This window comes from Callorhinchus milii, unplaced genomic scaffold, assembly GCF_018977255.1.
Source record: "Callorhinchus milii isolate IMCB2004 unplaced genomic scaffold, IMCB_Cmil_1.0 Scaffold2, whole genome shotgun sequence".
NCBI lineage: Eukaryota > Metazoa > Chordata > Chondrichthyes > Chimaeriformes > Callorhinchidae > Callorhinchus > Callorhinchus milii.
This window is the reverse complement of record NW_024704743.1, coordinates 112906243-112920573: the sequence shown is the minus strand read 5'-3', so window position 1 is coordinate 112920573 and position 14331 is coordinate 112906243. Positions and strand designations below refer to the sequence as shown.

The 14331-nt window shown below is 38.5% G+C and overlaps 1 protein-coding gene across 3 annotated transcripts in view; it reads right to left on the bottom strand.

Annotated features, from left to right (window-relative positions):
* The window catches only part of stau2 (staufen double-stranded RNA binding protein 2), a 139139-nt gene that overhangs the window by 36623 nt on the left and 88185 nt on the right, over window positions 1-14331 (bottom strand). For 2 of the 3 annotated variants that reach the window (XM_042332306.1, XM_007886987.2), the window contains one exon: window positions 1947-2060. The exons of the other annotated variant lie outside the window; for it this stretch is intronic. In XM_042332306.1, the coding sequence (XP_042188240.1) occupies window positions 1947-2060 (114 nt within the window). The remainder of the gene's footprint in view (window positions 1-1946; window positions 2061-14331) is intronic. 3 annotated transcript variants of the gene reach the window in all.

Sequence of the window (14331 nt, the reverse complement as noted above, 5' to 3'; positions counted from 1 at the left end):
GGGTTCAATTCCAGGCAGAGGGCGAAACTTGGGCAAGTTTCCTTACTCCACATGCCTAATAATAATCCCTCCAAAACAAAAATAATAATAAATTGGTCATTTTCAATCTACGACTGTTTGTGGGACACTGCTATGCGCAATTGGCTGCCGCATTCGCCCACAAATATACAGTCAATTCACTTTACAGTATATTCTGTGAAGTGCTTTGAGACGTCTAGAAGACGTGAAAAGCGCTATATCAAATGCAAGGATTATTATTATTAACACAACCTTTCATAGGTATCTTTATCAATTAATGACTGAAAGAGAAGGTTCAGTCAAATTGAATGGAACTGCCCTATGGAAACATATTCTTATGGTACTGGGCAATCTGCAATCTTTCAAAGTTCTACGTGTCACCCTCAATTAAATGTAGAACACGCTGTATCAGTCCTTATTACATGGACTGCTTGTCAATGCTCAGAGCTACGTATTCACCCCCTCCCCCCCACCCTGCACTACACTATTGTTGCATTGGAATGTAACAGCCAATCTGCTGACTTCTCTTCCTCTCAAAGTTATGAATTTGCTTAGTCCTCTGCTCTTGCAAGTTGCAATTTCAATCTTAAGCAGCTACTTCTGGTAAACCCTGTAAATACAGGTTGATCAAAAATTTTCATGGAAAATTACAAATGGCTTCTTATTTTCAACTGACCCCACAAATTAGTATTTCTGCCTGTCCAGACCCCTGAGAAGACAAGTTCCAGACCAATGACCACAGGAATTTCTGACCCCTGTAGTTGCAGGTTTGTCTCAGTCCACTAACTTTTAACTCTATTTTTCAAATCCTTTATGGATTCCCCCCTCCCCCAGTTTAATAGCTGGGCTGTTAGGGGGAAGGGAAGAAGGGATAAATCATATAATATTTTAAATATATAAATATATAGCCACTTATCTCTTCATTGATGGAAATACACTCCAGTGAGCAATTCACTGGCGCCAGAAGGCCTCTAGAAATCCATGGCCCCGTCTCCAGCCTGAATAGTTATTTTCTTTTGTGTGTGTGTCTGGGATGGTGAGAAAGGGGGAGGGGGGCTGGAGGGCTAAGTTTATATGAGTGCAATTTTCTACTTTTCATGGCATCCATTTAACATTAGCATTTTTCATGCAACAGTAGCCCCAAAGACCAGAAATATTTAACAAATAATTTATCATCATAATGAAAACTGTTACTCATTTACAACGTACAATGGTAAATCTATTAGGGGTAATAAAAAAGCCTTTAACAGAATATAGAGCTTTAGGACGGAACATGTGAGGAGAGTAGGCTCTATCTTCTATGGAGTTAATTTCATGCTTCAATAAGAATCAACAATGAATCTAATTCTCCGACATTGAATGCTTGAATGAAACTGATGTTATCTTTGCAGAATTTTACTTCAATCAATGCATTTCTGTTCAGTAATATTATATGCTTCCATATCTGAATAAACCAGCACTTTTATTCAATACTAAATGATGTGTCACTTTTTTGCTGAAATCCTCTAAAAATGCCAACATACAAACCCTAATGTCTGAAATTCTAAATAGAAGAATCTGTGGAAAGCAACTGTTGAAATAAAACAAATAGTGCAAGTAGCGAAAGACAAATTCGGTCTGTGAGATCTGAGTTCATTTCCCAGTCAATCCATCTAGTCTAAGCCTATAAGACATTTGGAATCAAACTTTCCCTAGTCATTGAGTTTCATAGACGGACCACATCAAAGAAAGCGAAGGAAATCAGCCAAAGGGTTTATTTCTGGATGATCTACAACATTTCCTACCAGATCCCAAGACAGCTGGAAACTATAGAGATGTTTACAGTTATCTGAGTCGAGTGGCCTGGGACGTTAGGAAAGTTGAGATGAGAAATAAATCATCCTAGAATCATTCTCAAGCAATTTTAATACAATTTAAATGTTTCATACCTGATCACGGCTAGCTTCAATAGAGTTTCCTATGCCATGAAAAGTCATTTGTATAGGTGAAAGTGTCAGGTAGGTCATACACTCTTTGCCGTTCTGCATATCACTGTATTGCACCTGAAGGAATAGATAGCGAACAGAAAATGAAATTTATGGTCATATAAACTCAAGCTGCGATATTTGGACAAAACAATGAGTAAAGAAATAAAAAGAAGTAATTCCTTTGTCATAATACTCCGCTGGGTGTCATGAACACATCAACTTTACAAAATTCCACCTAGTCTAAGCCTATAAGGCCATTTGAATCTTAAAATATTTAAGATCTAGCAGAATTGCAGAACATTCTTAAATTCAGTTTTAATTGGGAATTACAGAAAACTGGCTTCCATATTAAGACTGAATTTCAGTATTTTCACAACCTGCAATCTCAAACTGTAAGGCAGCTAGGTAGAATTTCGGCCTCAATTATATTAGTCATTCAAATGCAAAGTATAACATGAATTCCATTAGTGTTTGGAAATAGTATTTTGATGGGGTGAACTCAGCTGAGGTCAAGTCCAATTCAAGACACTCTCAAGGAAAGTTACAATATTTAAATCTTTACCAATCGGCCCTCAATGAATGTGAAGTGTCCTTTGCAATGATTAGTTACTAGACTATGCAATATTTCTCATAGGGCAAAGTCCTTTCAAGGCTAGAAAAATACATGGGAAACAAGGTCATGCATCCACTCAAACGTTAGATTCAAGAGAAACGCTGAGCGTAAGCATAGGATGTCAGCCAGGCTTAATTGGTAACATTTTCGCTTGAGTAGGAATTGAAATTCTAGGCTGACACTCCAATGCAGTGCTGGGGGAGTGCTGCATTGTCGGAGGTGCCATTCAGTCATTAAACCAAGGTCCCATCTGTCTGTTCAGGTAGACACTAAAGATTTGTGACATTATTTGAAAAGAGAAGGGCTTTTCATCTGGTGTCCTGGCCAACATTTCCTGATAATAAAAACTGGTGATTCATTGCATTGCTGCAGGCAACGTTTTGGTATATTTGCCTATAGAAAACTGTGACGTGCCTTGAGAAGTGATAAGGCTTTGTATCAAAGGGAAGGATCATTATATTTCTTTATGCAGAATGTAATTAACAACTGAAACAGGTTACCAGGGAGGGTGGTTAGAGCCACACAATGGTCACTTGGGTGGAGGCAACCAGTGCCAGTGTAATTTCACCCCAGAAAGAGGAGGCCAGACCAGTTAGCAGACCATATGCCAATGGAGTGAAAATAATTGGGCAGTTATATATATATATATATATACATATGAATGACATTTGTGATGTTCTGTTCCATCATGCTATAAGAGAAATGGACATATACTGAATTAACCACTAGAGTCAATCATTCAAATTTCCGGTTGCAAGTTTTATAATTTCACTTAACGTTCAATTTAAATTCCAGCCAGGCTACTCTGACCAGCCTGCCCTCTCACATGCCAGTTAACTTGCTGGTAGTGTACCAAATCAAATTTAAACCAAATATTTGAACTTAAGATGAACATGCATCATACACCATCTGCAGGTAGCTTCACATGTCTCTTGCTCTGTAAATTCTGATTTCAAATTTATATTGGTTCACTTCACCAGGTGTATTAAGCTGCAGATTGTAAGCTTCAGTCAAATTAAACACACAGATAAATACATCTGTTATGTTGAAAAACTGATTATAACAGTCAAATGACACACTGTTATTTGACAGTTATGTACTGATATTTAATAGTTATGCACCGATAAACTAATACCTTCATCGAACCTTGCATTTACGAGGATAGTTTGTCAAAGGCCACTGATATAATCTTCCTTAATTGTGATATAAAAGGCTGAACACAACGCTTACAAATTGTGCACTGAGGTTCAAATCTAGATCTTTTACATTATTTAATTTAAACCAAAAAAACTATTTGAGGTATGCATCCCACAAACCTTTGATAACCTTAATTTCACATTTGGTGGTTTATCTAAAATATTCTCATTATGTTAATTAATCTCAAGTACCAGGGAGAAGTCAAGGATTTCTCTATCACTGAATTATGTCTTGTATTGGGCTACACTCATTAATAGATCTTGGAACAATATTGTCATGCAAAATATGATTGTTGATCTGAAAAATTGCAAAACATATTGTGCATCCTTGCACCACCATGTATTAGCCTGGTTGAGTTGGTAGCACTTTCGCCTCCGAGTCAAAAACTTTGGGTTCAAGCCCCATTTAATCTATGCTAACTCTCCAATGCAGTGCTGGAAGTGTGCTGCAAGTTAGCTGAGATTGCAAACTCACCGTATCTCCATTGTGCATCACTTAATAGACAAGTGCACAAATAACAGGACAGCATTTAATGTCAAAATGCCCTTTTGATTTAAAAACAAGAAGCAAATATGAAAAAAATGTTTTCATAGAGAAAAAGGCTAAAATCTGCTAAAAATGCGATCATTAGCATCCTTGGATAAAGCACTCTCACTGGAGGCACAGACTCACTAACAGCTACATCCATAGTATTACCGTGAAATCTGGTCTGAGATCCTGCAATTTGCAGGATTTATAAACTTAACAGTGAGTGACCAACTTTGTAAGAATGGTGGTTAGGTTTAAAACCTTTCTACGTATTGGCCCCACTAACAGGATCCATAATAATGATATATCATTCAAGCATTGTTGGCTGCTAGGATCAGAAAATCTAATTTTGTTTAAATGTCTCTTCTGGGCTGTATAACAATAGACTGTTTATTAAAAATCTACTGGAATGAATCAAGAACGGAAATGTTTTGATTGCCAAAAGATTGTATCAAACACATTCTTCAAAATATTGACTGGCTCTTAGAAAAACATGTAAGGCTAGAGCATGTTTTGCTTAAACGTTTGAAACTAAAGTAAGAAAAGACACCAGATTCAACACCTCAAAATGTTTTAAAGTAATTATTGTTAATGGTAGTGACTATTTTGTGCCACCAAGATCCCACAAGTAATCATAAAGTGAATAAGTTGCTTAACTCTTCACATATTGCAGAAGAACACCGGTTTAGAGTGAATGGATCCTTAATACAGATGGAGCTGGATTTTCCTCCCTCCTGCAGTTCCAGGTTTAAATCTCTTAAGTCACAACTTCACAGGCTTTCAGCATTGCTGGGGCCAATTTCATTACCACAGCTAGCAGAGCAGAAAGTCGGTACGAGTATTAAACCTGAGACGATTCTGAAGACCAAACAAAGGAATGAGTACTTCCTGTTCAGCACAGGAGGACTAGCACTAAGAGTGTGCCCTCTTTCCCTAACACAGGGTAACTTCCAATCACAGGTAGCAGACATGTGGAACTCATAGTCTAGTTGGGATACTATTATCTATATGTCAAACATCCGACTGACCAAAATGTTTGACAAGTTCTGCATTAAGTACATAAAAATATTGGTAATGGGTTGCTATCAACACTGCAATGATCAACTGATTGGCCTGTTGTTCCAAAACATTCCTGTTTACACTGCTGGAAGCCATATTTATATTCCATACTCCCAATTTTTCTTATCATGTAAGGTGGAAGGGGTTAGTTTGAGAGGTCTGTAATGAAGCGAATGCAGAGCTCCATTCACAGGTGTTAACTTTGTGAAACATACCTTCAATTCTCATTATCTGTATTTCTACATCAGTGGTGTGAATTGTTGTCCTGCTAACACCCTATGAAGGTGATCTTGACAGCTGGCCTCCAACACGAGCCTCACATTTATGTGACTCACACTGAACGTATGCTGTTTTTGCATTGTGATTTGGCCTGAACAGTTCAGTATAAATTGTTGAGACCCTTTACTGAGCCTGGAAACTGCAGTTGAAAATGGTAAAACCACAAGGAAAATGTATGAGTGCAGGTAAAATTGCACTGGGATCTGAAGTCATCTAGTGCAGTGAAACACATGTACATCACACGGACTGGTGAGAACTCCACTGTTTCATTTTGGGGTGATATATATGGGATTCCCTATATAAGATGTATTTTCATTCTTCTACATCCATTCTTTCTGCTAGAGCTAGGTTGGTATTGGCAAAATCCGGCGGACCTAAAATTCATGTTTTCAACCATGGAGTGAATGAACAAGTTTTTGGTCTTCTCTTTTGAACAGTGTTATGGCATCTTTAACAATCACCTGAACAAGCAAACAAGTCCACGATTTAACGTCTCATCCAAAGGATGGTACCTCCAACAATGCAGTGCTGCCCTGCAATAGAGCACAGTCTGGAGTGTGACCTTAAAGTCCTGATCCAGGGCTTGATTTAAGATTGTACAGAAATTTGGAAAATATTCTCAAATTTTGTCTTAATACGGGGGAAATTTTCTACAGTTCTTTTTTGGTATTACAAATATTTGTTCCAAACACAGTCTGAATTAAGCTCACTGAGTTGAAAGGCGCTATATAAATGCAAGTCTTTGTTGTTGTTATTGAATTTAAAACCATCTTCTAAAATTCTGCACCCTTTTAAATATTAAGACAGTGATGTTAAGCAGAAGAACCTGAGAATTATTTGGAGTCTGCTGGTAACACTGCTCATAGTTTGCCAGCCGGAAAATCCAGCTAATTCACCTTTGTGAGTTCATGATACATTTGTAATGCAAACCACTTTATCAAGTGGTTGTGATTTTTTTNACATATGTGTGACTGTGTTTCCATGCTGGACAAGTGTCTAAAGTGTACTAACTGCCACTGAAATCCAACATCATTGGCAAGGATGTGGAATGGTAACAGCACTCATATTTTGTATAAGATCAATTTGAAAAGTTTAGAATATTAGTAATAAAAAGAACCACCAGTTGCGTATGTTAGTTTCTTACAGTGATCCAGGGCATCCTTCTGCTCCCAACTCTACAAAGAATAAAGATTCCAAAAAACTTAAACATTAAGCCATTTCCTGCAACGCTGGAGTTCCTTGATGTGTGTGGGACCACTAAATTTAGTGTTTTACTAATCTCAGCAGGACACAGACTAACATCACGTCCATCAGACATTTCTAGTGGTCACCCCCCTGTGGACCGTCCCAAGGAGAGCGTGAAAAACATCCAGAATTTAAAAGGATTTCTTACTACATCATTAGGGAAAGATAAAGGACTATACATTTCTAAGTGATATATTACCCAATCATCATGTCAAACAAAACATGTGTTTGATTACCGGTACTCTTAGCTGGGTCTGAACTAGTTATATACTGTGAAACAATCTATAAGACTTGACACTAATTGTTTTTCCTCTAATAGCACAAACTATTCGGATCCCAGATTAGCTATGCTTTTACCTGTCTGCAGAGGGAAGATTGATAGGTCTGTAACAGTGGGCTATCCAATGGATAGTATTCACCAACGCAAACTGACATTTGACTAGAACAAAGATAACTTTTAAAGTGCAACTGACAAACTTTGGTGGTAATTTTTGTTGATCACAACAAAATGCACCAATTTCACATTATATTAATATTAATGTTTGTTGCTGAAAGTGCACTTATAAGAGGTTGCAGTAAGATAGAAGCTTAAAAAAACCGAATCCTAGCTGAGCTATGGGTGAGTGTTCTGCAACGTGTTCCTTCACTTGCAGTTGATTTACTAAACAGTCTCTACCTTCAAACACAAAATCAGTTGTGCAGATTCTTCAACATGTCATTGACTGGCATTGAAAATCCACCAAGAAAAGTTCACTCGGCTACTTTACGCTAACTCTAAACTGTTTTGTTTCACTTGCATGTAAGATTATGATTACTATGTCCGAAAAGTCATGTAACAGGGACATTGCCTTTTTCATGCAACAATGTTCACAAAAAAACATCAGGTTAAGTTACAGTAAGCTATCACAAAATTGTACATTATATTCTGATCAAATAATTACAAAAGTCCTTCTTCCATTCATATTTTATAAAACTTTTATCACCATTTTTTATGCTCTTTTACTGTCTCTCTATATTAAGGCAACTGGGATATTTGGGACCAATAAAGGGCAAGTTTCAGTGCTGATTTGTATTAAATGACAGGAGACACTTATATGGACCCTAATCACTATGAGATGGAGGGGGATATCAAGCAATTCGACTTCTGTTTGAGTCTATAAATATTGCAAATCTAAATCATGGTCTAAATGCACCACGCCAAATGTTGGCAGCTTCTAATTACCAAATTTATGGTGGAAAAAAATCTGCATAAATTGTTCAAAAACAGACAAGTTGATAACTTCTTAGGCACAGAAGTTAAAAAAAAACTTTCCCTTTTAACTATTTGTGACTGAAAAATATTTGTAACTTATTTTACCAAGTTACGTATGGGTTTCAAAATTCTGTCCAAGCACAGAAAATGTAGCAGAAGCTGGGAATGTTTACATTGGAGAGAAGACAGTGAAGGATGATTTTATAGCACCTTCAGGAGGCTAAAGTATATTTAAAAAACTAGACTCCAATATCTTATTCAATATGGTCAAGAGGTTGCCAGAAAGGGATCATAGTCTCAAACTCAGAATCGGAGGGTAAATAAAGAGTTTAAATTCAATTGCTTTATGGAGAAGATGTAACATTTGCCCTGGGCAGCACTGGAAGCAGATAGTGTGGACAGTTTTAAGAATTGGATAGTTTTTTATGGCGAAGGGGAATGGGGAAGAGAAATGTGTGAAATAGGGAGAGATAGTGTTTTAAAATAAGATAAGACAAACAGAGTTCAAGGAGTTTTTTCAGCTGACTAGTTAAAAAGCCATCATGTAGTAATATTTCCAGTGCACTGACCTGGGACTATGAGGCTCTTCAAAATTAACTTAAAAAGCAGTCTTTGCTGGAACAGCAACACATACCATATGTTTGAACACTACAAAATATGTAGGATTCAAATGAATTACTTTGAACAAGTTTCATTTTAAAGCAACTGAGAACGTGTGATCACTGTAATACAGAATACAAAAGAGGCGAGCACAGGTTTAAATGTTTAGATTTGAATTTAAATCTTTTATATCAAAACATAGGAAGGGGCTCGTTTAGAATCTGTTCGTCACATTTCATACTTTGTCACGCGATGTGGTACAGGCTGGACTCCGTGTGGATTTACACTATGTCTTTCTGGATGGATTGTTAACTTTACTGGGAGGAAGTTTGCTAAAGCATTTTACGAATGCAAGAGGATTTCAACATCAAGAGAACAAAAATTACAATGTATTTCAGTTTATTTAGAGAACTTTGTGTATTAAGAACCATTCTGTGGTTTTGTTTGCTTTTCTCTAAATATTTCATGATACAGTAAATGACTGTGGAGCTGTAGTGTGACAGTTCAAAGATGAAGAGTGCAAACACTCATTCTCATATAGTTAATCGGGACATATTATGGGACTTGCAAGATAAAAGCAACATGCAACTGAATATCTCATAGTTTCTAACATAACATGGAAAACAATACGGTCTAAAATCAGCAACAGATGTAGTATTCTAAAAAAATGTTGCTGTATTTTGGTATTACTGCTGGACAATTGAATATCTATCATATGCTGTTATTAATGTAACCCCAGCAACAATCAATAGAAACCTCAATAATATTCTGGAAAATGTTGTGTATTCTTATTCAATTTATCTTTGAACACCCATAATTTCACATAGATCTGAGCCCAAACAGTCATATTCACATAAACTCCATTTATGTTTTTGAATATAAATCCCTCCTCTCCCCTTTCCTACATATGATGATTCGCAACTACCCGATCAAACTTGGATACATTTCCCAGCAGTTGTCAGTGAATAGAAATGAGGGGAAAAAAAATCTTGGTTACGTATTCTTCTCTTTAGCCCACGTTCACTGACCCCAAATATAGTTCATTGATCTGCTCATCCTAATAAGTTGCTGAAAAGTGCCGTAATTACTTCAAAATCACTGAATCTTTAAGTGTGTGGTGGGCAAAAAGGAAAATGGAGAGAAATATATCTATGTGGAGTCCTGTAGCTCAGTGGTTAGAGCACTCGCTTTGCAAGCGGGAGACCTGAGTTCAATTCCAGGCAGAGGGCGAAACCTTGGGCAAGTTTCCTTACTCCACACAGAGCCTAATAATAATCCCTCCAAAAACAATAACAAAAATTGGTCATTTTCAATCTACAACTGTTTGTGGGACATTGCTGTGCGCAATTGGCTGCCGCGTTCGCCCACAACTATACAGTCAATTCACTTTACAGTGTGTTCTGTGAAGCGCTTTGGGACATCCTCCCGACGTGAAGAACGCTATATCAAATGCAAGGATTATTATAGTGCCCACACCATCAAGCTGACTAAAATCAGCTCAGAATAGGAATAAAACCTAAACCAATCTGTGCAAGTCCAGCAGTCCAGCAGGTCAGTACACAAAACTCGAGAGCCAATGGTCATGCGTGAGTCTACTTAGTGAGTGTCAATAAGTTATTCAGCTATATGGGAATTACAACCAAGCCTAATCCAATCTAGCAGGGGTTCCTGCAAAGCAATCAGAAATGGAAACCTTGACTGATCTTGTAACATTATGTTTCTGAAAATTTCTTCCATAGCGTTTTTTGCCTCTGATATTTTAACGTCCTACAGGTTGTAAATCCAATAATGACCTGAATATTCTCTATAGTAAGGACTCAGTGTGAAGGGCTCCCTCACTTTAGCCTCTTTGTGACACCACCATTCGGATTTACCAGAATTGTCTTACATTTTTTTGACACAGTTATAAGTGAAGCTGCATGACTATAACTTTTTTTCTGATTTCTCAAATTCTCAGTTATGATGGCAGAAATCTTTGTTCAGATAAATTTCCAATTTGTAAACCTGATTCTCTTCCCCTATGGTTGGTTATATGATGTGAATCGAAGCCATGAGCACATTGTCATTGAAGTACCATAACAGAATTTCTGTTGCATTCATACAATTCTCATGGTTTCCCATTCCCCAGCAGATCGAATTCAAGATTCTCGTTCTCACTTCCAAATCCCTTCCTGCTCTATCTCCACAACCTACTTCAATCCAACCGACCCAGCCACTACTGTCACTAAGTAAACACCAGCCTGCTTCACGCCCACCGCCCTAACCAGCAGCGGATGGACTTTCAGCCAATCTGCCCTCGCTCTGGAACTGCATCCACAAGTCCCTCTAACTCTCTCTCTCACCCTTGATCAAAGTCCTTCTCAAAACATACCTCTTCAATTGTACTTCTGGTCATTTTTCCCCTTCCCACTCCCTTCAGCTTCCACCCCAGCTTAGTTGCCCAGCCTACATTGAAACACTTTGAGCAGTATTCCAGGCACTGCTGGTGATAGCACACCTGCTATCATCGGCAGGACCTGGAAGGGCAGACCAGTCACTAGGGGCAGGGAGTCATTCCACTCAACTCTTGTTAACCCTGCAAGCCAAAGCTCGAACGGGTAGGGTGGTCCTGGACAAGCAGCGGGATAGCTTGCCGGACAGCAATATCAATGGCAAGCTATGCGGTTTTAGCAGGTTAGACTCCAGCAGTACCCCAACACACACACTCTGGGGTCCCCAAGCCTTGGCTCTTGCCAACCTGTGCCTAATACTTTCCGGAATTAGGAAAGCAGGATGCGTTCCGTCCCTCCAGGGAGAGAGTGTGCATTCCATTCCAACAATCTATCTCTGGGATTTCCATGTGTAGGTAGGATGCATGGAAATCTCAGTTTGGTTTGGTACTCTTAAGCACGGTGATGGGTTTCTGCATGTGCCACACATCTGGCTGACAAAAAAATAAAAAATTAAGAACTTTTGAGTTGTCTTCCCGACATGAAAGGCATGATACAAATGTAAATTACATTGTTTGTAGATAAAACACTTGCCTCTTCATCGACCACTATAATTACTACCGAAGCTTCACAATGTGAACACAATGTCTGATTTTATGAAACAGTGTAGCTTTACTGCAAGTCAGTCGACTCGACCACATGGCATTCTATTAACATGATACACCAACAGGGTCCAGGACTTATAGCAACAAAAATCTCTGTTTTGAATATTGAACTCAAACATTATTCAGCCAAACATTTCGTTTTTTTAATCTAAGCATGCTGCTTTATTGTGATGCCCAATAGAGAGTGAAATTACTAAGAATAAACCACACTGCGAACCAGCAATATTACGCATTCACGCCTACAGTCCTCTTGGTTTACTGGAGCCTGATGTTGGTTGACTGTTTATTTAGACAAAATATGACCAAGTAATGACTAAGAAGGTATTAATGACTGAGAAGATTGAGGCCAAGAATACAGACGGAGAAAACAGAACAACAACAGAGAAGGCTGAGACCGAGAATAATGATAAGAAAAGCTGTGGTAATATGTGGGGTTTTATTACAACAGTGAGGTTGAAAAAGAGCACCTGACAAACTTGTTTCCAGCAGGGAACCTTATGTACAACATGCCAATTTACAAAACTTTGGCTTCAACTGAGATTGCCTCAGAGCCAAAGACTTCTAAGTGTGGGTTACATACATTTCCCTGCATGCGATATACATCACAAGGCACTTTTTCCGGAGACGAGGTGCCAGTAATTCTATCATTTTCCTGAAGAACGCTTTGGCATGCTAAACACCATGATTTACACACACCTTCCTTGATTACTTCCTTTACCGCTACCACTAATTTGTAAGTTAAAATGTTAAAGCTGTAACTGCAGAGGTAAATTGCTTCACATCAAGCTAAATTTTGAATAGCTGAATGTCACTTTAAATATCCTTGTAATACATCCTACAAATAATTACAAAACACTGTGCAGAGATTCTTCCCACTCAGCTCCTGTTAACTTGCGAGTCCAAACCCTAATGACAGGGTGGTCCTGGCTGGACAAGCAGTGGGAAGCTTGCCAGACACTACTCTCAATGGCAAGCTATGCGTTTTAGCTGGTTAAACTCCAGCAGTACTTCAACATGTACTGTGGAGTCTCTAAGTCTTGGTTCGTGTCCACCTGTACCTGATACACTTCGAAATTTGGCAGGGTCCATCATTCTAGGGAGAGGGGATACATTCCATTGCAAACACAGGGAAATTTCCATGTGCAGGTGTCAGGCATATTCAGAACTCTCAGCTTGGTTTGGAAACTTAACATGGCAAAGGGATACCACCTGAGCAATAGAAAAGTGTGGAAATATTTACCAAAAATTGCAGAGGAATTTAATTGGTGCTATTGAGGTACATTTTACTGCCAACCTATATTTTTTCACTTTAATGGTAAAAACTAAACATGAGGAAATAACACATATTAGATTTCGTCTTTCACAAAAACTGGGTGGTCCATTTGGAGGGGGGAAGGACTTGGAGATCCGCCAAAAAACAGACATTCAGGACCAGTGTTCGGACTGTGGGGCTACAGGAGTTCACCATCTCCTGCCTCTCATGGCCCGGCACTGCACACAGACAGAGAAAGAGAGAGACACACACACACACACACTCACAGACGCAGAGACACACATTCTCAGAGAGAGACAGCGAGAAAGAGACACACATACTCACATACACAAAGAGATACACACACAGAGATGAGACACACATAGACATTTACACAGAAGCACTCATAAACACACACAGACACACACACAGAGGAGACATACAGATACACTCACAGACACTCACAAACACACAGAGACACAGACAATCTCAACAGCAGGAGCCGCTCCGCAGCACAGATGAGGGTGTTTATAGTGGATTCCACAGGGAAATTGGGGGCGCACTTTTCTATTGACCCAGGTTACCACCTAACCACCCACATTAAGCAATATACTGATTGATGATAACCAAGAATGAAAATAAATCTCTAATACTAACTTTGCAACCAGTTCCCCTGATGGTTTTGTGGGTAAAGGCATTACCTGTTATGGCATTATGTCAAACACACCAGCAAGTTATAGCTATTGCTAGATGGGGGTACTAAATCTGGTCTTAGAGACAAGGCAAGGGTCCCATTCTGATTGCTATTCAGTGACCTCTGCTGGAAAGTGCAGGTATGTAGCAGGTGGGTGTGCACAGAATCAGGCTTGACTAGTCTGTTCATACTTACTGTCAGTGTTTCAACAAAGACTAATTGGGAGAGGTATTAGAGGACTCTTAAAAGTTTGGATCAATAGACCAGCAAAAATAGGAGGAAAGAATCTTGGAAAAAAACTTAGCAGTCATTGTGACTAACTGTAACATAAGTACTTTAGTCATGTGAAATAATAATGAAATTAAATTTTAAAGTTTCTCTGAAAATAATGACCAGAACTGAACATGTACTAAACTTTAATGTCATTAATTTGACTGCACCACATAATTTGTTAAATACATCCGAGTGAAATATTGCTCAAACCGTTCAAGCAAAGTTAAGCTGTCTTACAAAATCTCCAGTGTTTTTGGACA